The sequence below is a fragment of the Sipha flava genome, unplaced genomic scaffold, assembly GCF_003268045.1.
Source record: "Sipha flava isolate LNK unplaced genomic scaffold, YSA_version1 217_pilon_pilon, whole genome shotgun sequence".
Lineage (NCBI taxonomy): Eukaryota > Metazoa > Arthropoda > Insecta > Hemiptera > Aphididae > Sipha > Sipha flava.
The window spans coordinates 360,323-387,949 of NW_020272843.1; the positions used below are offsets into that span (position 1 = coordinate 360,323).

The 27,627-nt window shown below is 23.6% G+C and overlaps 2 protein-coding genes and 1 long non-coding RNA gene across 10 annotated transcripts; 2 read left to right on the forward strand and 1 right to left on the reverse strand.

Annotated features, from left to right (window-relative positions):
• On the reverse strand, positions 1–15,315 carry LOC112682994 (guanine nucleotide-releasing factor 2). 6 transcript variants are annotated; one of them, XM_025553805.1, is made up of 18 exons: positions 15,225–15,315; positions 14,953–15,109; positions 9,416–9,654; positions 9,019–9,306; positions 8,710–8,930; positions 8,423–8,637; positions 8,243–8,353; positions 6,598–6,737; positions 6,258–6,471; positions 4,043–4,066; positions 3,695–3,875; positions 3,492–3,635; positions 2,760–2,938; positions 2,530–2,704; positions 2,107–2,469; positions 1,762–2,040; positions 455–586; positions 1–394 (listed from the first exon to the last, which is right to left on the reverse strand). In XM_025553805.1, exons 2-18 carry the CDS (start codon positions 15,005–15,007, stop codon positions 265–267), a joined length of 3,090 nt encoding a protein of 1,029 aa, XP_025409590.1. In that variant the 5' UTR covers positions 15,008–15,109; positions 15,225–15,315; the 3' UTR covers positions 1–264. The 6 variants fall into 6 exon arrangements, with proteins under 6 accessions (XP_025409590.1, XP_025409588.1, XP_025409589.1 ...); XM_025553803.1 differs by having other exon boundaries at positions 9,416–9,666; XM_025553804.1 differs by lacking the exon at positions 15,225–15,315 and having other exon boundaries at positions 9,416–9,666; positions 14,953–15,124.
• Positions 10,107–15,282, forward strand: LOC112682997. 2 transcript variants are annotated; one of them, XR_003148564.1, is made up of 3 exons: positions 10,107–10,198; positions 10,589–10,856; positions 15,199–15,282. It is a non-coding gene; the product is annotated as an uncharacterized LOC112682997 (long non-coding RNA). The 2 variants fall into 2 exon arrangements; XR_003148565.1 differs by having other exon boundaries at positions 10,589–10,814; positions 15,199–15,280.
• A 449-nt stretch (positions 15,316–15,764) lies between the features above and the next one.
• LOC112683041 (cyclic AMP-dependent transcription factor ATF-6 alpha) lies at positions 15,765–27,113 on the forward strand. Of its 2 annotated transcripts, none has more exons than XM_025553888.1 (14): positions 15,765–15,872; positions 22,700–22,743; positions 23,324–23,450; positions 23,510–23,610; positions 23,678–23,879; positions 23,965–24,030; positions 24,161–24,366; positions 24,434–24,574; positions 24,665–24,807; positions 24,865–25,065; positions 25,691–25,870; positions 26,005–26,228; positions 26,647–26,778; positions 26,860–27,113. In XM_025553888.1, the coding sequence occupies exons 1-14, from the start codon at positions 15,836–15,838 to the stop codon at positions 26,955–26,957; spliced, it is 1,902 nt and encodes a 633-aa protein (XP_025409673.1). In that variant the 5' UTR covers positions 15,765–15,835; the 3' UTR covers positions 26,958–27,113. The 2 variants fall into 2 exon arrangements, with proteins under 2 accessions (XP_025409673.1, XP_025409672.1); XM_025553887.1 differs by lacking the exon at positions 15,765–15,872 and adding an exon at positions 18,674–19,233.
• Positions 27,114–27,627: the final 514 nt, after the last annotated feature.

Sequence of the window (27,627 nt, forward strand, 5' to 3'; positions counted from 1 at the left end):
GATAAATATAATTAGAATAAGAGTAAGTCAGCATCAATAATAGGTTATATACTTTACCAATGTCTGTTTTTTTTTTTACTAGCACTTTTCAATAAAATGTTTTGGAGAAATTTTATAGATTTTTATTTAAGTTTTATTTGGGAAGGTGAAAATGCTACATTGTAAAATTAATAGATTTTTGTATACCTAACTATTACTTAGAATCTAATATTGCTATGTAAATTTCAAAACAAATTTACAAATTAACATTTTTAAATCTAACTTTTACGTAGTTTTTTTACTTCCTCTAGGTTTAATGCTTTCACTTATCTGCCACATGGCTTCTTCACATAAAAATTCATCAAAATTGTTAAAGAAAGCAATAATATGATCATGCTTTTTAAAATTGTAACACCTAAAACATATTTGATGATTTAAATATACCATACATACATATATATATATATATATTTACCCTTTTTTAAATTTTTTCATATTTTCAACAATATTAAACTGTTGCCATCGTTTGGAAAAATTTATAATATTATCTGATATATAATCATTGTTGCCAATATGTACAAATGTTAAATCTTGTAAAACTAGTCCTCTGAAATAAAATGTATAAAAGTAAATCATCAATAAATTAAATTTTAGATAAGTATATAATTATGAAGGCTAAAGAGTGTTTTCATAACATTCATTAATTTTTATATAAGAAAAATATATTTAAGAAAATTTATTTTGTGAGAAACAATTAATCAAAATAATTTGTTGAAAAATCGTATTTTATCTATATATATATGTAAAAGTATTGTTAAAATTAGGATAATGTCAACATTAGATATGCATTTTAGTGAATGATTCTTTAATGATAAAAATGAAATATCTACATTATTTGGATAATATTAAAAGTTATTTATTAAATATCATGTAACAATTCTTGTTGGCACTGTGTACAACATTATCTCAATAATAAAATATCAAACTGCCAGAGTATAATAATTAATAACTTATCTTCGTGATGTTAGATAGTTAAAAAATAACATGGGTTTAAATCAAACTAAATACTAATTCCAGTGATTTTTTTTTTCTAAAATCTAAAAGCATTAAAGTGTTCAAGATTTTTAAATTCTATGCTATAAAATCAAAACAAAAATTTATAATTTATCTAAAAAATAGTCTTCAAAATTAGAAAGATGATTCATCATATTTATCTAAAAAAAAAAGTAAATGTATAAATTATAAATTCTTTACTCAATTTAATGTTGTGTTATTAGAACATACTTAAAAACTATTCATAATTTACAATTTACACTTATTATTTATTAAATAATTTGTCTTTTAGGATAATTATTAATAATTTTCTTACATATATTTTGATATTTGTTGTTATAAATTTAAACTATTTTATGAATATTTTTTTTTTTTTGTTAAGATTTAATCAAAAGGTTTTTGGCTAATGCTTACATCAATCAAATTCAAAAAATATTCTTGGTAGCTTATGATAACAATGTTGTATTATCTGGTATATTTTGACATAATCCAAATATTAATAATACCAGATACTTATAATATTTAAAAAAATATTATCTAATAATTATTATATTATTAATCAATTTAATAAAATTGAAACTTTTTAATTCATAATAACATTAAAATGTGATATACAAATATATAATATGATTTATATTATATATATTTATCTATTAATTTAAAGTTCATAAATCAATATTAGAGTATATGGGATCAATTGTAATATATAACTAGTATAGTTTAGCTTACATATAAGGGATGCAAGGTGGATTTGTTTCAGCTAAAGCTTGTCTATAAGCTCGAAAACTGGAAGAGCTATCAATTAAAGCACAGTATTCTTTTAAGCCTTCAGTAATATATTTTTGCCATTCAAGACGTCTAATTGGTGCACTATCCAAAGCAGATAAAAGAGCTAAATATGAATTAAAATTATTCATCTTTCTTAAACTCTTCATTATTTTAATGAATTTTAAAACATAACGTTCACGATCCTTAGCTTCATTTTGTTCTAGTATTCGTGATCTTGCCCTAAAAATATTAAACGTTGCATAAATAAATATATATTTGTATCATTCTTTTTTTAATAGTGCATACCAATAGGACATTTTATTAAAATGCTCAGTAAATTCAGTAAGATTTGGACTACGCTCTTCATTTTGTTCTTTGACCCAAATAAGAACTTCAGGTATTTCAATTTTCATAAACAGTTCTGAATCTAACATGGTCATTTGTTCAGCAATAAGTTCGGTTTTGTAGTCTAATAAAGTGGCTTGACGAGTATATATGTTTTGAGATGGTAATAATGCATTTATTGAAGTATTATGCATCATTTTTGCTTGATATCTTTCTAAAAGTTTAACTCTAAGAGCTTTAGCCATTGTTAAGTCTCCAGCACATAATAACTGATATACAAATTCCATAAGAATTTGCAGTACTTCATTGTCCAAGTCAGTCAAACTGTAATTAATGAGATTAATTTTTAAATAAAATTTTATAATTTTTAAATTAGTTACTTACGTTAAATCACTAACTACTCTAACTAACAAAGAAAATGATTCTCGTCCAGCTCTTTGCCTATTTAAATCGCCAGAATTTTGAAACCTTTGGTGTCTTAAGCACAGTTTTTGTATTAACTCTAAAGGTGATATAAAGGTTCTATATGTTGTTAAAAATGCTTCTTGATACATGAAATCTAAAAAAAAAAAAAAATAAAAAAAAAATACTTATAAACTATTTAAAAATTGTACCATTTTTAACAGCATTTGCGGCATGAACAACAAGAGCATCTGCATGTCCACCACGAACAAGAGGTCCATCTTCCTCTGGTTTTTTAAATACAAGCCATTGACAAACATTTAATTCTTCCATTATGTTGGTTTCACAAACATCAGTTTGAGGATTTTCAATAATATTTGGTGTGACATCCCTATCAGTTTTAAATTAAATTTAATAATTTTAAATGAAACAGCTTTTTTTTCTTCTTAATACAGAAGTCTTAATAATTCCAAACATAAGGAACCATAATACTACAAGATAATTAATAAAATTCATCTTGATTTTCTACATCCCTTATGTACACATTAACAGCCCTCATATCATTCTCAATTTTATCCACCTATTTTTTTTTTAGTCTTCCTCTTCCTCTTTTCCCTTCAGAGTTCATTTTCATAACAATTCTTTACTGTATTTGTTTCCTCTCGTCTCATCACATGTCCAAACCATCTCAGTCTATTTTCTCTCATCTTGTTTACTATAGATACTACATCAATACTACCTCTCACATATTCATTCTTTATTTCGTCTTTTCTTGTTACTCTACCAATCCATCTAAGCATTTTCAATTCCGCAAAACTCATACTATGTTCTATTTTTCTGTCAATCGCCCAACACTCCAAACCATATTTAGTCAGTCTCATTATATTTCTGTACAATTTATCAGTTATACAACATATGCATATAAATATTAAAAGTATACGTACTGGATTTCTAAACATTGATCTTGAATTGGAGTTGAGTTAACTTCTGTTATATATATTTTACTTGGTGAACTAGGTGGTGTCAATTCTCTATAAGATGACATTATCTTACCTCGTTTAGGTGGTAAAGCTGGTGGATCAGACTCACTGTAATTATAAAATATTTACGAACATTCATTTAATTAGGTTTTTAGTTATAATCATACTTAGCAAAATAATACTGCTGACAAGAATTTTCAACACTAAAACTTTGAATTTCATTCTGATATTTTTGAGGTGAATGCCAATTACTCTGATGAAGCATTGTATATGTATGAACAGAATGTCGCAAAAATTCTGTAGTATTTCCATGTGTACAATTGCCAAACATCTCCATGTAAGCCATTACTATAACATTTATTAAATTATTATTATTGTACATATTAAATATATGTTAAAATAAAGTAAAAATTCTAAATACACTCTTCAAACCATTTTCAAATTAAAATAGACATAGTTTATTCTAACTAAATAATAATTAACATGCAAAAAACCTAAATGTCATAACATCTTACCAGAGTAGGCCACCGAATGAAACACTAAAGAAAAATAAATTATTAACTAAAAATTGTTTAATGATACACAAGACTTAAATAAAAATAAAATTATGACAATAAAGTATGTGAGCATTAAATTGACCTTCATGCTGAATAATTTTTCAAATACAGTGGAATCTCAATAATTCCATAGACATCTGATCAGAGGATTGTCGGATTAACGAGAACGCCGGATTAATGGAGTTTCACATAAAAACGTATATTTACTTATTGAATAACTTTATTTTATTAAAAATCATAAATAATACATAAGTACATACCAATTTATGACCTACTGTGAATTAATTTTTTGACGGTACAGTTTAAAATATATATACATTTGTTTTTGTTTTTAATGATGCTTTTAAGATAAAATACTGCCAGATTACTGGACATAATGGATTACCAAATAGCCGGATTACCAAGAATCTACGGTATATTAAATTAATTTTGACAAAAAAAGTTAAAACTATACAAAAAACATTTGAAGTATTTACACATTTTTTTGAAATTTAATCACCAGTATTCTTGGTTATATATTGTTTAGTATTTTAATTAGTTATTAGATTAATTACCATATGAAACTGATAAACTGTTAATAAAAAAAAAATGTAAGAATTCAGTAGATATAATCCAGTGGTAATCATTACTAGAAATGTTTAATATTTATACAAATTTGATGCAATAAATAGTGTTTATTAATTTATCATAAAAAAATGTTTTTTTATGATTTGATTGTAATTTTATAATTATACAAGCTAGATGTGTACATAGATCGACTATATTTGAGACCTCATAGTCACCTGGTGTTTCTTAATATTATTAAAATATTTATTGCTAAAACAAATTATGAATATTTACTATTAAATATAGATATGTATGAATAGTGTTACGGAATACATAAATGTAGGTTGTTATGACTCTCACTACACAGAGGGACCACATAAATAGTAAATAATAGAAATCAGGTAATCGATAAAAAAAGGAATTATTAGTATAATTACAGGAACCGAGAGTAACACAAACACATACGCAAATGTGAGCTACATTTCAGTCATATTAAAAATGCAATTAATAATAGTGCGCAACAAAATATGGGATATGTGTGAGAAGTAATATTTTGAGATCAACCATCAAAGTAATATATTTGGAAATGCGTGCATTTAATACTTCAGAGTATTAACAATAATTGGAAACAACTTTTATATTATAAAGCCATAATACTCCACACTGATTCCCACAAGACCTGAGTATATAAAGGAGTTGCTAACAGACCAATATTCAGATGTGTTTTAATCCGGTAAAATGAAAGCATCTTCACGCCAGTGAACTTAATATTTTAATATTTGTACTTAAAATTATTTTATGAAATTATGCTAATGAATTGAGAATTTATTTAATAAAGTGAATATTTAAAAGTCTTTAGTTATTTAATTCATCACTACTGATAGTTTAATTAATTAAGAAGCTGTACGATTGTTTTCCTCTCCCATTGCACCAGTCTGTACACTCAGACTGGGACGCAACAGTAGAATATTTGATTAATTAATATATTTACCTATTATACATATATTATATTTTATTTTTTCATCATCTCTTAAATATTAAACATTCATAAGCACTTAAATAAAATAATTAGCCAGTTAGTAACTATATTATGCTAACCATTAAGCTTAGAAAAGAAACAAAGAAGAAAAGTACAAAAATTGTTAGATTTTTTTTTTTTAGTAATCCTCATGTTATTCAATATATATTTATAAGTCACATTTTTTAAAAAAGAGATTATAAAAATCATTATTCAATGATAAGATATTTGGATTCAAACCATATATACATTATATGTAACACATTATTGTTATATTATTTAGTCAATCCTTCATAACATTTGATTTGTCCAGCAAATTATGACTAGTCTCAGGAATCAAATATACATACATATTACATAGTAATGGCAAACAAATAATTAGTGTACTTTATTTAAAGTTCAACGAAAACTAAAAATTAGGTTACAGTTTATTTAGAGGTTTAATATCTATTAAAATCTATTTTAAGGGAACAGTTTTTTTTAAAATATTTTAAAAATAATAAAAAACTTGAAACATGATAAATTATTTTATTTTAGATTTGATACACAACTTGACTGTATGTATTAATTATTTATCTTAACTAATAAAATAGTTATAGTGTGACTTACTATGTTTTTTTTTCAATGGCAATGGTGGTGGATTTGAAGGATCAGCAGTAGGGTTATCAAGTGATGCAGTATGTGTTAATGCTTGAATACTACAGTGGCTATTATTCCTATGGAAGTTATATTGTGTGGCCATTTCATCCATTGATAAATTATCATAAGTTGATCGAAGCCTTTGTCTAATTATTCGTTTTTTTTCTGGCACTGGTGGCGGAATCTAATATAATTAAAGTTCACAATTAACTATATACACAAATAATATAACCATAAAATAGATATAATTTTATTTATTTAGTAAAATAACTAATTTCAATTTTAAGTTTTATAAAAACAAATAAATTACCTCATCATTTGACATAGAACAATTGATTTCATTCGTTACTACAGTTTTATTTGTAATTTGATGTATAGTAGTAGATTTGGAATGTGTCCAAACTTGATTAGATGCCTGATGCATAAATGCAGTTTTCTTTTCTACCATAGCTAATAAAGATAAATATAACTTTTATTAGAGATGTATTTCTAGATAATAAGAATAATAAACTTAACTAAAACCAAATATAACTGTAATCCTAACTTACAGGTTTTTAGTTTGAACTTTCAAATTTTTGATTTATTACCCTCCCATTTTTATTATTTGAATAAGAAAACAACTATCATTAAATTTGGTCATGATTACCTATAAATAGTTTAAATAATTACACTTATCAAAAAATATCTATTGGAAATTATAGATATTTATATTGCCAACAAAAAATACATTTATAATACAATATAAGTATTAAACAAAAATCGTTTTTCTTTTAACAAATATAAATAAAAAATTTAATAAAAGTAGTGTTGAATTTATTACCAATAGTTTTCTAGAACATTGCAAAAAAAAAAAAAATTGTTAAAATTAATTAATTAATTATTGAAATTTGAAAATGTTCACTGAATATGCTTCTACCACTTTTTTTTCAAAAGATATTCTTTGCAGCCAATACATTTTCTTTTTTATCAGAAACATAAGTCATAAAAAGTTTAAAAAAATAAAATATTAACAAAATTGGCTATTTCCACAAATTTTGTTTCTCGATATCAGTTAATTGATTGTTATTCTATATATATTAATTATAGCAACTCAAAACATAAAAAATTATACTAATCCAATTAATCTCTTTCACTCACAATAGGTTTTTTAAAGTTAAAAAGACCAATACGGCAATATAATTTGTATCTATATTTCTCATTAGACAGTGGAGCTTCAGCCATTTTCTTAAATGTAAATGCCAATTTAAGAGGATGCTGCACGCCTACATGGGTTTTTTCCATTAACAAATGTACAATGTGGAAAATTCAAATTCAAATATTGTGTTGTTAACTTTAATATCAGGGTATCTATTATCAAACATAAAAAGAAGAATATTTGAGTTTTATTGGTTGGTTTAATATGATATTTTAATTTCTCAGTGAGTTAGGAGGTTATAAAATATTAAAATTAAAAAAAAATCATAGTCCGCTTAAAAATTAAAATATTGAAATAAAAAATAAAAAATAAAATACAAATTTTCCCTTTATGTTTGACTATAGGTCATCAGTTTATTATAATATTAGTACATTTGTAAAATGAAAATAATAAACATGAGTGAATCGCCCTCTTAATACTAATTTATTCATCTTCAAAACCCACAAAAACATTATTTTGGTAGAATGATTTACTATTTATTTACAATTTTATGTTTAGTAATTATTAAAATTTTATATTATTATTTTAAATAGCATTTAAAAAATTTTGTTTCTCGATAATATTATATTATAATCAATGTATAAATTATATTTATTTTATTGAGAGATGAAACAATTATAAAAAAATACTGCAAAATATCCACGAAGTATTTTTATAAAAATGTATAATTATAATTAATAGATCATTAGAAAAATGAAGTAGAAATGTTTTCTCAGAAATATTTTAAGGTGTTTCTTTAAATTATTAAAGAATCACTTACTATGTTGCGGTGGATATTCAGAAAATGGTGATATTCGTTTTTCATTGCCTTGGTCTACAGATGCAGAACTGGAAGAACAGTTACAATAGCCACAAACATGATTGGGATCATCTTCAAATTTAACATACATAATAATTATTATTGTATAACAAATTAATATAGTTATTATTTTTGACTTACTGGTTAAAAATGAACTATCATCATTGCACATAGCAATATTAACTTCATCATCATTTAAAATTGAGTCCAATGAACCAATTGAGGAAGATCGATCAGAAAGGCTCAAAGGTTCCAAAGTTAAGTTATATACATTATGTTTGGTATTGTGTCCAGTACGACGTTTTGGTGGTAATGGGGGAGGAGAAATATTTTGATCAGTCTTTTTTAACCATGTTCTAAATAAACAATTATAAAGAATTTATTAATAATGTTTTCATAATACAAGGTCATACAATTATCCAATTTACCGATCAGGTAATGGAGGTTTTGATGGAGGGACACTGTCAACTGTATCAAAAGAATGATTACTAGTTTGTTCTAATATTTCTCTTTCTCTCGGTGTTAATGGTATATCAGGCAGAGAGACTCTTTGTTTCAGTTCTTCAGGAAGTTTCAATGAATCTTCGTCTTTGTACACAGTTTTATTTACACCATGGTTAAGTTTATCATTGGTTAGTGATACCAAATTCTATTGTTTCACAAAAAATTTAGTTCAGCAGTTATTAATATTAAATATAACTGTGTAAAAACAAAATAAATAAGCAATATAATAATACCTGAATTGCTAAATCAACCAAACGTAGTATGTCTGATACATTTTCTGTATTTATTGCTTTTTCACCAAATATAAGAACATCATCACAAAGTTTAATGAGCTGTGCTACACTTTGGTATACTTGATTTAAAGCAGAAACAACTAGTGAACTTTGCTCATTAATGTCATATGATTTAAACACTCCACAAATTGATGTCACCGTTTCTAAAACTACTGTTCCATTTCCTGGTAACATTTCTAATTTATTTTTTGTTATTACATCAAGGAAATGTTTCAAAGCTATCTGAACCTAAAATTGTTTATAATACATGTTATTATATTTACATTGAAGAAGTAAAATGATAATATTTATATAAAATAAAATAAAAATAAATGATATATACATTATTATAACTTACTTGTCTAACATGAAAGTCAATGTCATTAAGGGAACGTTTAGGGCTACTTCCTGACGAAGCATGTCTTTGTTTTGGCAAACCATTTTTAGGTGATCCACTTCTGGAACTGATGGCACTATGACTAGGTGATCGCATGGCTGATGATATAATATCCAATAAATCTTCTTTAAAAGAACGAGCTCTTCTCGCAAATTTATTTCCACTACCAATGTTATTATTCCATTTTTTGTACTTTTCACCTGGAACAACTCCTTAAAAATAATGATAAAAATCGATGAGCATTGATAAAACCGTTTAGAAACTAAGTAAATGCTGAGCACGTACGCACGTATTAATTAATATTATATACTGCTGTTATTAGAAAAACTGTAAAGCAACGTAACAAATATAGATAAAAAGTCTAAAAATAGAAATTACATTAACAAATGGAGTGGGGTGAAATACAGTGGTATACCTTTCGCACTTGAGACCTGAGTCAGTCTAGACATTAACTAGTCAACTGAGTTTAACAACAAAAATATTTAGTATGTACGAATGTACGAATGTAAATGAAAACAGTTAACAATAATATGTAGTACATATTTGATCATTACGTCACGTTTACGATGATATCAATGATCAAGGTTACTGATTATTGTCCATATTTCATCACTAGTTTTAGTTAAATAGAGACAGGATGCACATGTATGTGATTAAAAAATAATTATTAAAAGGATCTTATTTGTTACTAAACAACTACGCTGATTTATAAAACAATAATAATGTAAAATTATAATCCAAAACGTAGGTATTACATTTTTAAATAATAATAATTGCCACACAAAATTATTGGATTCTTGGCAAATATTTTTTTAAAAAAAATATTTAATAAAACTTAAGTGATTTTATAGCTAACCACAAACATTTTTCTTTTATAAACATGACCTTTCTTACCATTTTTAATTTCTAGTTCACTTAAGTTGAAAATATTTAATTTTAAGAATGTTATTAATATAATGTAAATAAAAAATTATGAAAATATCTAAACAAGAATTTTGCTTTTTTTTCAAAGTACATTTGTAATGCATTTTTGTTAAACATTTCATTTTTGAATTCATATGCATAATTTAAACTTAGTTTAATATTTTAAAATGTAGTTTTAACCTTTTTTATTATTTTTATTTTTCTATGTAGCTTAGAAGTGCCTTTACATAAAATGTCAGATGTACACTAATTAAACCAATGCTTGGAATCAGTGCTGTAAAAACTGGGTGTGCAGAGTGTGCATTGCATGCAGGCCCTGGGCCTCGTTCCACATAATGGAACCTCAATAGATCAAATGCTCAAAAATGTAAAACGATAAAGGGCCTCAAGATTTTGATTTGCTCATAGGCCTCTCAGTTACGGCACTGGCTGGAATGTAATCAACAATTCATTTTATTTCGATTTAAAGTCCTTAAAAGTAATATTTATTTTAAATTTAATAAAACAAGATAGATATGATGATTAAATATTATTATTCAAAATTATAACATTCTTTTCATATTAATCATTAATCATTAATCATTTTAGTTTTTGAGAAAACATTTTTTGAATTTAAATTTAAATTTGCATCATATTATCTATTTATTTGTAGAAAATCACTTAAAGCTGGTTTACTCCAAGAAATCGATATTTGTCTCTATCTATTAAAGATTCATATAACCAACATATCTGTAACAATAAACAGTACCTTAGCCACTTATGCAGATGACACTGAAATACTCAGTGTTAAAAATGACTGTTAAAACATCCAAATTATTACAAATTTATTTCGACTGAATTGAAAATGTAGCAACTTAGAGTCAAATAAATATAAATCCAGACAAATCTTTATATGTGCTGTTCACGTTAAAAGGAATCAACCCTTTACTAACAGCTGACTACATCTATTTCGTCAAATTTTAAAATTTAAGCTTCGAATACCATACAAACATTTAAGTTGATTACTCTCTGGCTTTAAAATTAATAAAGTTAACCAATTAGTCATCAAATAGAACATTTTATTCTTAACTACAAACCCAAGATAATAACCCACTAATATTTCATCGAACACGACCCATAAATCCTATCCATTATTTTTAAAAAAAACACTTGGAGACTTAAATATTAAAATATTACCTCATATTATTCAGTTTTAAAGTATATCAGATAATTATTATACATTGTAAAAAGGTAGCACAGATTTTAAATAGTCTTTAAATAAAAATTAATAATTAAAAACAAAATATTGAACATTTATTTTAATAAAATATTTACTTTTTTTAAGTAATTATTTTTGATAAATGTGGATAACGATCTTTTTAAAGTATTATCTATTTAAAAATTATAATTTATTGGTAGATATATAAATAAATATACTTAAAACATTAATATTGAAAATGAATAATTAAATGATAATAAAGAATTAAACTTAAAAAAAAAAAATCAGTTTAACTCAAAACCTCAAATAACTATCTATTTAAATATAACATTTAATTTGGAGTGATTGAATATAAAACATAATATAAAACAAATTTTATAAAACTTATTTTCAATAATTAAAATAATAATATTCTAAATAAATAAATTTTAGTTAATTGTAGATAATAAGTTGGGCTCGGGACTTCTAGGAGTTTGCATGTTTTTAAATAATTATCAAAAACACAGCTAAGTAATAAATAAATTTGTTTCATAGCAATACAAGTTAATACTTAAAATTTATAGATGCATATTTTGCACATTTGACAATGTTTCATTTATAAGTGCATATTTGACCATTTTTTATTTTATAAGTTCATATTTGACAATTATTTATATGAAGCAGTAAGTTTTTTAATTTTATAAAAAAAAATTATGGATTTATTTTTTAATATATCATTCGACTTGGAACTCAAGGTGTCTTATTAGGGCACTAACTGAATGCATTAAAATAATTAAAACTAAAAAAGAACATATAAATTCTGCAAAAATTGAAGGATATAAGCTAAGGCAATTGATGACAAAATTAATAAAAGTTTTGATTTGATTAACTACAAAAATTATCAAACATTTTAAATGGAAAAAATGAATCTATGGATGGATTATTAGTATATTAGTAGATATTAGTAGTAGTAACCTACCAATTTTTAAGTTTATACCAATTAGTTCCGTAGACGTAGAACATTCCTTTTCTAAATATAAAAATATTTTGACTGATAACAGCCGGTCATTTAAATTTCCCATCTTACGAAAATATCTTATAATCCAATGTAATGCTCAAAGTAATTATAACTATATTAAAAATAGAAAAAATCTTTTTAATTTAATTTATTTTTAAAACCATTTTAAATTTTTTGTTTTAGACAAAAACTCATAATAAGATGAAAATAAATTTAAAAAAAAAAAATAACTATCTCAGATCATCATATCTATCATAACTAAAAATATTATTATTTATGACTAATTACATTTTTTTATTTAATTAATTATTACAGTTATAATTTTTTTTAAATGTATATTTTAATAGCATATTTAATGATTCTCTAGGACATAAATGAATATATATATTTTAAGGTTTTTAAGGGCATAAAATTCCTAGCCGTAATAATAAGCAATAAATATTATTATTCCAGATATTTTATGTATAATTATTACATAGGATTATAATTTATAGCAATGACTCAATAATAATTTGTATAACTCAAGAAACTAGAAGATAAATTTAAATTCAATAAACTAGTTGATTCAGTATGTAAAATTAAAATATAAAATTTATTTTTAAATGTACTTACTGAAAAAAAGTAATACTCAATACTTATGCATATATTTTTATAAAAGTCGGTATTTGAATATGTATTACAATTAACATTTTAGTTAAAATTTAAACATATATTAATTAATGTCTTAATCAGATTTATCTTAACAAATTACATTTTCTTTCACACTCATTCACTTTCTGAATGAACATGGATATATATCATTAAAAAATTTTAAAACATTAATTTATATTTCTTAAAACAAATGAATAAAGAACAAATAAAAATATTGTGAAATGATTAGCTTCAATTATTTTTTGGTATTGCAGTCAAACTTTTTCGTATGTTATTAGTTCCTGGATGGACGACCATAGGCATAAACTGGGGGGCAAGGGGGCAATTGTCCCCCTAGAATAAATTAGGAAGGGCAGTGCCCCATCTAATTTTTAACATAAGTACAAAACAGTAGGTAATAGCTATTACTATAACATTTTTTTTTTTTAATTTATCTTAATTTTAAATGTTCGCTTATCTAACATAAAGTTAGAAAATGAATAATTTTATATAATATGTAGATAGTAAAGCATTGTTTAGCCTCGGACACCCTTTTCGTTAGATATGTTATTATATTTTTGCCTACCTCCCCTAATAAATTTCCAAGGTTCGCCTATGTGGACGACTATCCAAAAATGTAATAATAAAGCCACTACTCCACACTAAGTACTTTAATCAACTAATTATCCAATAAAGTTTTATTATCCAACAGTTTTCCTATAATAATAAAAGGCCAAATTTTTTATGGCTTAAATGAAAAATAAATTGATCATGAAACATGTATTGATAAGTAAAAAAGTATAACTAAGCAATATTTTTCTAATGAATTTTTTATTAAAGTTAGAAATTAGCAAAATAATTATATATATACAAGTAATATAAGAATCAATAAAATATTAATTTTATTGTAATTTTCTATTTATCTGATTTTAAATTGGTAAACTTCTGAATGTTTTTTAACATAAAATATTTAATATTTATATGTAATTAATATATTTCTCAAAAGCAATTTATTAATCTATTTACAAAAGAACTAACCACCTGTAAGAAAATTTTACATTATCTTTACTCAGTAATAAATTAAAAAATGTATGATAAATAGTTAATAATTATTTGTCATCTTTCTTAAAATCACTTAAAATAAAAAATTCATATTTAAATTTTTAAAAACCACTTCTAAGCATAAAATGTATAATTAGAATAACATTGCTGAGTCCATCAAATCATAGAATAAAAGATAAATAGGATCTAGTTAAATTTTTTACAAAAGATTATAGTATTATAATTTATCACTTACTTTATGATTTTTATTATTTAATTCTTATGTTAAATATAATCTAATTATGATATATATTTATACATAAAATTTACCATTTTACCAAGTACATTTTTAATATTTGATGCATAATATTAGTATTATATTAAAATAAGAGTTTTATAAAATGTTTAATGCTACTGCAGTAAAACTAAAATGAGTAAATAATAAAGTGTTTTTGGCTGTTTAACTAAATACATCATGTAATGTCTTAAGATACTTTGTTTTCCATTTGATATAGGAGAAAATCAAAAACTATAAATTTGAATAAAGTGACTATATATATTAAAAAATAAGAATTTGATTGTTTAATAAATAAATAATTTGTTGAGTTAAAATTTAATCAAGTTTTCACTTTAGTTACCATTAGAAAAAGCATCCAACAACAATCTACAATGTTTACATGTGTGGTAATTAAACATATAAATACTTACTACATTGCTCAGTTTCATCATCTTTATCAGAATCATGTTTATTTGTTGAAGACATATTGTTATTAACCAATCATACAACGAAACAAACCATAACTGAATGCAATGCATTGTTGATCATGTTTTTTGTTGTTTGAATGCAACATGATCAATCAATTATCTGTTGATCATTTTAAATTGGATGAATTTTCGTTATGTTAAAAAGTCTAATTACATAACTAATGAGTTATAATGTAATTATATGTGCAGTTAAACTGTAAAACGACTACACTAACCATGGCTGATTATGCTTAAGCACTGGAAGTTGAATGTTTATTCGGCTCAACCTGATGTAAAAAGTTCCATCGTAAATGTGTAGATTTAGGTAGGTTTTCCATTATTTAAATGTATACTATAACAAAATATAGTTTATTATATTGAACAGGTTCTTAATTCAAAATATTTATTTGAGAAAAGTTGTGGAATTGGTTGGCGTTTAAAAACTTTTTATCAAGCGGTATCATAGAAATTTGAGATACCGAGGTACCACAAACAATTTCCGATATGTCTTGCCCAATCACTATATTTTGTTATCAGATATATCTATACATAATTGCTTATACTGGTTACCGTCTATACCATAGAGTACTCTATGGTCTATACCATAGATAATGTTTATAAACACTATTATGCGCATATCTAGTTTATATTGTGTTTACATTAAAACAATTTTAAATGCCGGATAGGTAACTAAGAATTGTAATTTCAATTTGTATTGTTTAGATTAATTTGCATTAGTTTTCTTTTGATATAATATTAAATTATTAATACTCTATTGATTTTATTCGTTTTGTTATTGAAATTATTCTGTAATTTATTAATTTATTGATTTGTAATTATTTCATTAATGCAGAACGAAGATATTAATTTCTTACCAAAATCAGGTACTTAATAACAATTATTTTAGTTTATCTACTATATCATTATTGTATTATTAATTGTAAAAACTGTATGAAATGTGCATATTTCATACTTGACAGTATAATTTGTGCGATGTACTTAAAGAGTATTGAAGTAATTGTAGCTTTTAGTTCCTACTTGTTTTGAATATGTCTTACTATTGAATATTTGAATATAAGATCAAAGAATAATAAATATTAGTCCGAAATATTTTTTAACTAATTTAACTAATTAATTATACAAACATTATTATACTTTAAATTTGCTAATTCTTTATGTTTAGTATAGTTTTGTTGATTTAATTTTGGGGTAAAATCTTTAATCTAAAAATCCTTTAATCATTCCAATCAATAAAACTTCAACTCCTCACTAATGTCCTATGGTATGTTAGTTATAGCACTGATTAAGCATACTAAATCAATGATTCTTCATCATGGTAGGTATTATCCACAGGCATCGTGTAATTATGATAAATTCTACAAAAACGTCCTAAATTAATCTAAGTTTCTAGTCGTTAACCTAGCATTAACCACACTACCTGACAACCCTTCCTTCAGACAAAAATAATCATATGATTTTATCACTAATACAAACTGATTTAAGTTCATATTGGAAGTAGTATCAATGAACACTCCTTTCTTTTATACTGTCCAGCTTAGTTAAAAAATGTTCAACACGATTAACCATTGTATTATATTTGTATATAGATTGTAAATTATTCTAAATTTAGACTAAATAAAAAATAAATATATTGTTGTAATGTTCTAATTTATGTAGCTGATAGGTATTTGTATGAATTTTAATTTTTTTGTAAGTAGTTAAGGTTATGTCATATAGTTTTTTTTTTATTATGAATATACCTATGAGTAAAAGTTTACCTATTCTATTATTTTATATTTCAAACTGTTGATCTTACTTTGATAATTATAGTTAATATGTTTTAGTATAAAACAATTACTTTGTAATTAGTCTTAAAGTGTAGTGAATTAATCTAAATTATATATATTTAATGAAAAATATAATCTTCAAGATTATTCTAGTTCTAATTTTTATTTAATTACTTAACAAGCTTTAGAAACATTTTTAATAGTAAAATGTATATCAGGGTTCAAGAAACTGCTGTTCTGATACCAGTATCATATTAAGACCTGTAATATAAATATTAATTTGATCATCATGTTAAGAGTACTCTATAGATAAATAATTAAATATTAGTTGATTTCTATACTATAGTATGTTTTTTTGATTTTAATTTACTAACTTATTTACTTCATTAAACATTAGGCTTTAAATATTTCTTAGCTCTTTAATGGGAGTAAAATTAGAGGCACTTTGTAATTTTCAATGCTACAGTATTTACCAGTGCTGTCTAGAGGCATGGGTTTAAAGCAGGGACAGGAACTGAACCGAAAAGAACCGATTCTGGAACTGGAACCTTTTAAATAATTGGAACCGAAACCTTTATTTTGATAAATGAAGTACTGGAACCGAACTGGAATATTTAAATTATAAAGGTTCTTTTAGGTTCCAAAATTAAATAGTTTTATTTAGCATAGATTATTTGTAGTTACTACTTTGTTTATAAATAATCAGGGATCTATTCTTATTATGTTTATACCTAGAACTATACAAAGTACTTATCCTTATTTTTTACCTATTTAAAATGATAATTTTGAAGTGTTTATTACGTGTATATTTATCACAAAATAACATTATATAGAAATGTTTTTCTCAGTATATACCATAATTTGAATCTATATTAACTTCCAAATAAAACGATGATATTAATAAAATAGACACACTACCCGCTAGTGTAAATTGTAGTTCATAGTTTATTGACGATTGACGAGTATTGTAAATGTTTTTTAACTACTGCTTCTATGGAGCGAAGGCTATTATTTATAATTTAATTGTTTTTAACCTATTTATTGTATGCTATTTTTAATTTAAAACTTTATTATCTTGTAAATTCTGATACATAATGATTTAGTTTTACCAGTTATAACAGATTTTATAACAGTTACTGTTTTGTGTATTAATTTAATGTAATATTGATTGTCAGTAATAGATATTAAAATAATTTTTCGTTTACTACTATACTACACTAATAAGTGGACGATGGTATATTATACTATTTTCACTATTCTTTTTTTTATTGATAAGAAATAATATTTTATAACTGATAATAGGAACCGGTACCAAAATTATCTGGAACCGGTACTTTTATTAATTTTCATCATACAACCGGAACAGTTATTTTATTTTCTGAGAACCAGTACCGGAACCGATACCTATAAATTCAAAGGTTCCAGTTCCTGGCTTGAAGGTCCAAGGCTGGAGCCTAGGGGTTTGAAGTGTCTCAAATTTATAAAATATCCTAAGTTTACAATTATTTATTTTTTTACAAAATATTAAAATTTGCTTTTAATAAAAATAATGATGTTTTAATAAAGAAAAGAAAAACTGATGTTTTCGTCCACATATGGCATGGATGGATAGGGTTTAAATAAATCATGACAAATTTTGAATGTAAAAATGGACTGTATATAATTGAGATAAATGACTATATGATAATACATTTTAAAATTATAATAAACTAAATAACTGAATAAAGGTTTATACAGTATGTATAACAGATTCAAAAAAATGATTAATTTTTACTGATATGGTTATTAAGTTTATTAATAGCTAATAATAATTTATGCTATAAAAAATATATGTATCGGGTGTGTATTATAATTTATGTAATTAAAAGTTTCCAATATATATTAAGCCCTGGGGTCTCACATAACCTTCTAAAAGTACTGTTATTACGAATCTTTAATCTTTTGTAAATGGTAGCTTTTAAAAATTACTATCCAAAAAAAATTATTTACCGGGTCTCCTCTACTACTGATAATTTATTATAAAAAATTTGCTAAATGACCAATTGTTAAGTGGCTACACTGACTACTGAGTAGAATCTAACATGTATAATATAAGTGACTACCTTCATTATGTATTTTCAAAACGTAAGCAGTAAAGTGGAATAACCAATAACAAATTATTTATCACAGCCGGCATATGGATAACAGTTCAAATGTATATTGTGAATAAATGACAATTATTATTATAATCCAAATTATGTTATTTGTTGATTAAACTATAATACTTATTAGTGTTTTTAATTTTTATTAATAATTTCAATACAAATTATTGAATGAATGTTTTAAGTTAGGATTCAAGAAGTCAGTTTTTTTTAATACAATATTTTTTTTTATTATAAATAAATATTGTTTATAGCAATGTCTAAATTAGATTCTAATGATGATGGTTCTACTTGGCCTTGGTATTACAATGAATTAAGTAAGTATTAATTAATACTTTTTCGTTTATCAATTGTATCAGTCGCAGGTTAGGTTAGTATAAGTTCTATATTACTAAGTCGTGAGCAATACATTTGTTATATATATTATTTTAGTTATTATTATATTATTGTATTAAAAAGTTAATCAATTTCAATTTTAAAATTAATTTTTTCGAGAGATTTTTTTTAAACGTTAGTTTTATATATTTATTTTAGTATTTTCTAGTTGATTTTAATAAATTTTTGAATTTTTAGTTTAAAGGTATCCTCAGATTAATTACATTTTAAGTTATAATATAAAAAGTTGAATTAACTGATATTCTTCTTTCTTTTTATAAACGCTAACGTTCCTAATAACGTGGAAACTCTCTGTGATCAGTGCCATGTATATACTAGTGCTCAGACTAGGATCATTGACCTGTATGATATTATCTCGAGTTCAAGGGCAATATTTTGCGGCTTATCTATTGCACATGTGTTTTATATTTTTGAATATTTGTAATAAAATTAAAATATATAATTAAAAAAAAATGGAAACTTTTTTTATTTACAGAGCACCTTTTTTTTTTATATAATTTTGTTTTCAACTTGCGACAATGGCTAGTTTTTTAGTTACAAGATAATCGGCCTCTTGTATAGCCTATATCTTGCCAATCGTTACTATGGCGGAATGAAAAGATTTAGAAAAAATTATCGACAGCGGCGGCGTATTTGTGGGGGGGGGGGGAAGGTTTCCACCCTCAGAAAATTTCCCGACCTTAAATTTTTAAATTTCGATCAATTTGAATTTTGTTAATTTTTGTAAATTCGAATGAAGGAAAAATTTTACATATTTTATAAAGACTAATAAAACCGGGTTACGATAATATTGGTGTTTTCAACTGTGTAAGTCGAAACAAAATCTTCATAAGCTAAAGCCTATTGCTATAGCCTGTAGTTCGCAAAAAATTGTTGTCTACTAATTGTGGAGATAGATGAAGATTTATCATTATTACTATATCTACTGCTCATTCTATCGATCGTTATTTAATAATAATTTAATAATGATTAGATATTCTTGATAGCCAAATTTTATTCGTGTTATTCTCATGTTATTCATGTTATCATGTTATATGTATATATATTTTATTATAATATTTTTAATTTTTATAATTTTACTATAATTTTCGTAATCAACTAAAAATTAAATTAATAATACATATGTATATATAATTTCATGTTTTCAACAAAAAGACAATAAAACAGATAAAAATTTAATTTTAATTATTTTATTTTGATTTATAAAAAACAATATATGATGACACTCCCGTCCCCAAATTGTTTGTAAATACGCCACTGATCTACTGTCAGAGCTGGTGAGGGGGGGGGGGTAGTGAGGGCTAAAGGGGTCGTACCTCTGAGAGGGCCTGATGTCTCATCCTTTTATACAAAATTATATTATTATCCCATTCGCCATAGCATTAGATGCAAATTTGAATATTTTTATTATACTAAAAAATGTAGAAGTATGTATATCCTGACCAAACAAGTGTAAGTAAAGGTGACTTGGAACCTATCAGCCTTGGGGCCCTCAAAAGTTCTCACCAGCTCTGTCTATAGGTTCACTATGGGTTCGAACTTCGATATCTTTTTCGAAATTTATTTAAATCATGTTTTTAAAATATTTGCTTTTATACATATAAAATTTTATAAAAAACTATGGGCTGAGGTCTGTGAAACCCCTATCAAAAATTTCTCTCGATTTGTTATGAAATACCACTTCAGGTTGATTTTTAAACCTAAAACTAATACGATTCTAAAATTTTAAATAAGGATTCAATATCTAATCGGTTCCCAACCCATGGACCGCAGACAACGCGGAAATAGGTCGTGGACCATCATGACTAACGTCTATATTTCTGGTTAAAATAATATTATTAAATATTTTTATTATATAATAATTTTTCTGGTTATAATAGAATTAATAACACTATCCAGAAATTTCCAAAATAGAATAAAGAAACTTTATGGGCTTTTCGACTACCTGTGTGAAAAAATATATAAGTAAAGGAAATAAACTGAATGTTGAGAGTGATTTATGGCTAACTCTATCCAGTTTTAATCCAGATATTGACTATCTCGGAGACAAGCAATGTCAAATATCTCATTAAATTGTTTAAATCGTGCTTTATTAGATTCAATAAAGTTTTTTTTTTTTTTTAATAAAAAATTGTTTTAATTATTTTTGTAGTTACTGATGTAAGTGCGCATTATTATTACAAGCGCGTACACAAGAAGGATGAGGGGTTCAAGCTCTCCCCCACCCCTCGAAATTCACGAACATTATAGAATATGTTTTTATAGAGTAAAAGTGGTTTTTAGATTATATAAGTATGAAAATGTACAACCTAAAACCCTATTTGTGGTCCTCAAAGATTTTTTTACGATATTGATGATCCCATAGATAAAATGTTTGGGAACTGCTTTTCTAACAAATTGATTCTTCTGCCTAAATGTTTCCACTCACCCATAATATTAATTATTTAAAGAGCTTTATATTGGCTATATAAAAAACCTATAAAGAATGCATTTAAATTATGCAAATTTTCAAATAGAAGTAGGATAGCCCCAAAAAAATAATTAATGTTTCTGATTTTTTTTTTTTTTACTTTTTTTAACTTGGCAAAGTGCTTGGATTTCGTACAAAATTATCCATAAATTATCAAAAAAATTATTATCCTAATTAAAATATTCCAAAAATTATGTTATCCACATATTTTAATTGATATTGTTCAATCCTCAATATAAGTATAACTTGTAATTATAATTTAACTATGTAATCTGTATATATCAAAGTTTTCTTTTAAAGTACTAGTTCCGTAAATACAATAAATAGAAATAAAAAAAATAAAAATAAACAACTTTTTTACTGTACATCATTCATGTTATACAAAAATTAGATGATTTATTGTATTTATATCTTTCTAAGTTGATTGTAATAATTATAAAGTGTTTTGTTAAATAACTGTACCTTATTAAAGTCTTTTAGCAAATCTCTAATAGTTAAAATTAGGGAAAGATAACAATTATTTGTTTGAAAATAATTTGTTATTTAAATGAACAAAATAAAATACTCAAGATGTCAACATTTTATAGTTAGTTAAATTCACTTAAATAACAAATTTATTTTGAAAATTTGATAAATGGTTATAGTAAGTTTAAAATTTATAATTGGTATAGTAAATTTAAAGTTTTATAACTGAATACATTATTTTAAAAATTGTTTTATAGGATTATTAAAAAAAAAAAAGGAGCTAAATATTGTACCAGAATATTTGCATTTTTGTGTTATACTTATTTATTATCTGTACATATTTATTCGCTTTAGGGTTTATATCAAAAAAAATTTAATTGAGTACTCAATTAAGAGATCTAATTATATTTTAAGAAAATAATATTAATGTTAGTAATTTATTTATATTGCAGAAATGATGGATGTATTAGTTGAACCTAAAGATGAATTACTTAGAGTAAGTATTTATTAAATAAATAGTATATTCAATTTGTAAAATTAATATTATTTACTTAAAAATAGTTATTTATATTTTATATGAACATATTTATAATGATAATCTAGCCTTTTTAAGTTATCCCATTCAATTATTTAAAAATATCTTATATTTTTATATTAACTTAATATAAAAGTAAAATAATATTAATTTACTTTTTTATAAAAAATATATTCATGAAAATATTGGTGATTAATATTACAATATATTATATATTTTATCTACCTTAGTAGACTTAAATTTAATATCATTAATTTTGAAATATTTCAAGTAGTATTTTATGGTATACATCTTATATTATTACATAAATATTATACATAATATTAATAGTTATAACTTCCAATGATCATTATTGTATTTTTTTGGATTATGAACCTTTGTATTTTTTAATATATAGTTTTTCATTTAAATTTTATTTTATAATTTGAATTAACGTGTTTAATTAAAGTAATGTTAAAGGATGATTACATTTAAATAGCATAAAATATAAAAATTTGATAACTTTTATTTATATTTTTAATTTGTTATTGTTATTACATAGTTTGATGAGTTGAAGGTAGAACCATTTTCTCAATATTATGGAGATGACTTAAAATTTAATTCAGAAATCAATGATCTCAACAATGATTTAACAATGCAATGGAACATCGAATCTTGTTTTGGAAATGGTAATATTATTTTAAATTTACTTTAAATAACAGTAAAATTAAACATTTTTAAACTATAGGTATTGATTTGGAACAAAATGATTTATCTCCTCCATCATCTCCTTCATCTAGTGGATCAACACCTAGTGGTGATTCTCAATCTTCATTTGATTCAAATCAAGTTAGTATTTACTTATAAAAATTTTTAATATAATTAACATGTTTATTATCTTATACTATTTAAATAGGTATCGTCAAGAATATTATCACCAAATATAAGTTACGAGAATAATATTAGAAATGTTTGTACTACCAATACTGTAATAGCCCCAAAATGTATAAATCAAAACGAAAAAAATTCAAAACTGAAAATATTACCAGCTCCAATTAAACCAGCATTAAATACTCATAGTTCTTCTAATACCAATAATTCTTTATTATATAATAATTGTAAGTATTATATTTATGAATAATATTTTAATTACATTGTTTTATTTGTGTATTCAATATTAATAGAATATTTTTTTATTATAAGTTAATGTTTCTTCAATGCTGACTGATCAAACAAATCAATCATCAATTACAGTTTCAAAATCTTTTGGTAATAAAATATCAATTACATATAAATAATATAAATGCAATAACTATTTAAATATTTTTATTTTTATAATATAGTATTTTTACTAATTATTATGGTAAAATAATAACTTGTTTTTAAATTTTATCAACAGTTCCAAGAAAAATTATACTTACTCCTGATCAATTTTCAAAAATAACCAAATTACAAAAACAGAAACAAGCTGATTTACGCATATCAACCGTACCACTAGTATCAAGTACATCATCAGAAGTAAATACTCGATTATCATTGCCAGTTGTAGAAGTTGATCCAATAAAATCTAGATGTAATTCTTCTACCACTTTACAATATAATCAAGTATTAAATTTATTATTTATTTAATATAAATTAATTGTATATTGAAATTATAATTAAATTTTAATAGATCAGTGCAATAAAACGCCATCAACGAATGATAAGAAATCGAGAAGCAGCAAGTTTATCTCGTAAAAAGAAAAAAGAATATTTAACATCTTTAGAAGAAAAAATAAGCATACTACATAAAGAAAATTTAGAACTAAAAATTGTAAGATACTTAAAATCATTTTAAAAAACACAAAATAATAATTATTTTGCATATAGCATAAATACTATATTATTATTGTATTTTATTTAGGAAAATTCAGCATTAAAAGAAAGGCTTAAAATTTTTGATAAATTATCTTCAATGACCGATAGACCTTTAATCAAAAGAGTAAAAAAGGCTACAGCTATACTATCTGTAGTTTTAATGATTTCCTTAAATGTTGCACCTTTAGGGTAATTTTTTTTTTTTTTTAATTAATTTTTTTTATTTAATCACTATTCAATTTTTAGACTTTTTAATTCAAGGCAAATTGATAATTCCATGATAAAAATGAATTTGGGTAAAAATTTCAAAACAAAAAGTATTGAAAACTTAAATTTTCAAAGTAGAAATTTGTTGTGGTCAAGTGATTTCGAAGACATCAATTCAACATTAAATATTACCGAGCATCTGATGTGCCCAACTTTCATAAACATTTCAGAATCAAAAAGGTATTGGAAAATAAGTAATAACTACTATGCAATTAAGCATGTTGAAATTTTTAATATATAGTTTTTATATAATTTAATAATCTAAGTAATATATTTGTATAGAGTAACTACATTATTTTATACATTAAACATATACTAGGTATATCTGGACTGTAATAACAACATAGTCATGTAAAGCAAAAAAGGTGATTTGCAAGTCATCATATTAATGATATTAAATTGATAACAGCTATACCAATATCATGATTATATAATAATTAATATTTGTAATAGTTAGATTTTGTTTTTAAAACAAACAAAACTTAAAAGTACTCATAAATTTCCAATTATTCATTGTTATAAAGTGTATTATGTTAGTAAGAGATAGATATTAGACAACTAATAGGTGTTTCCCTATTTTGTCAAATGTCTAAATCGCCATACATCCTTGTAGATATATTATAAAAAGATAAAAGTAAATAAATATAATTTATATATTTGTATTAATCAAACTTGTAAGAGCATGAATTAAACTTACAAATTTTAAATAAAATAACAGAAATTTTAATTACATTTAAATTGTAAACATTTTTAAATAATTTTTTAATATATTCTTTAAATCCAACCAACCCAATTAAAATTTCAGAATTGATAGTGAATTGCGAAAATGGATTGAACCAAGGAATTTGAAGCTGTTGAATGATAACTTATCAATGGTTTATGTTGAACCAAAAATTATTAGTACTAATATTGAACAAGCTAAAAATAATGAATATGTTGCAAAGAAAGATAAAAAAATGGATACAATTCCAAAAAGAAATTTTAAGTAAGTGTATTCAATTTTAAGTTGTGCATTTATTTAAAATAGAATATATATAAATAATTTTAATTTATATTTTATATCACTTACAAATTAATTTTTTGTTAATTCATATAAATATATTATTATTGAACTTTTAGAAAAAGAAAGCATATTCCCTCAAGTAATGATTTCATAGAAATATTTGGGCACTTGAAATTAAATAGCAAAGAAAGTTTATTTGACTCCATTGAAAGGCAAGATGATACATTTTATGTTGTATCATTTTCTGGGGATCATTTACTATTACCACCCAGCCACAATGCTTCTAATACTACCATTCGACCAAAAATGTCACTTGTTTTTCCTACTTTATCATCAAATGGTAAGAATTTTGTGTAATAAATTGTACTTAAAATGTTTAGACCATGTATGTTATAATTGTTGTATACGGTATATGTTATGTGCATTATTATCAAATCAGAAGCAAAAACATTATTTAAAAAAAATGTCTTATCCATTAATAATTAGAGTGAAATGTACTATTCATTTTAACCAAATATAAATAATTAAGTCTTTAGATATATGATTAAAATGTTAATAGTATTTTGAAAAAATCCATCCATTTTTATTTTTATAAATATCAACAAACTTATTAAAAATCATTTTTGGATCATTGAATATTATTCTTTAGTATTATATATCCTTTGAAATTACCAAATTTGAAGATACCTACCAATATTTTATAATATCATATTTTGTAAAAAAAATAATCATATAACATATTTGTACATGTATTTTAGGTTCAGATTTTGTCACTATGATTCAAATTGATTGTGCTGTAACTGATACTAAAACATTACAGATACGAGATATTCATTTAAGACATAATGATTTTAAAAATAACATTTCTTCTAATTCAAAACAACATCATGGTATTCATTTTTTTATTACATTAACTTTAATTATATTCTTTTGGTTTATGTGATTAGTTTTTAATAATGTTTTATTTGTAGATCATAGAAACAATATAGCACACAAACCCTATTTTGTACAAAAAAACTATCGTGGTTCAATGTTTAGTAAAATGAATCAAGAACTTCCAAGTTACTAAATATTTCTAAATTTAATACACTGTCTTATCAAATTCAAGGACCATACATCAAGTCTCAAATTGCTATGACTATGAAATGCAATTTTTACTCCATAAGTATAATTTTAATTTTATATTGTTAAAATGTATCCATACTAGTATTGAATTCTTTAAAATTTGGTATTCAATTTTGGAGAAAAAAAAGTATCAAAATATTTTTTACATGTTAATTATTATTTAATAATATTAAATTGTAAACTATATTATAATAACATTATTATTTTTATAAATTAATTTAAAATTGTTCTAGAATCAAAAGTAATATTACACATTTTATGGGTTTTAAATTGTTTATGACAATTCGTACGTAAAGGTAAATTTAACATGTTAGTCCTTATTTCACGAAATATTAATTCTAACCTACTATAATATTACACATAATCTAATATTTACTATATATGTATTTGTTATATATGTTAATTAATTAGTTATAATTTCAAATCATAGATTGGTTTATAGTTAGATAATTTTCCTAAAACTTATTAATTAGTAGAAATAATTGAAGAGTAATAATTATAAACTAATTAAGTAGTATTTTTTAGCTTTTTTAATATATATTTATTATTATTATTTTATTATTAATGATCAAAATAAGATACTCATAATATTTTATTTACATTTTTTTTTAGAT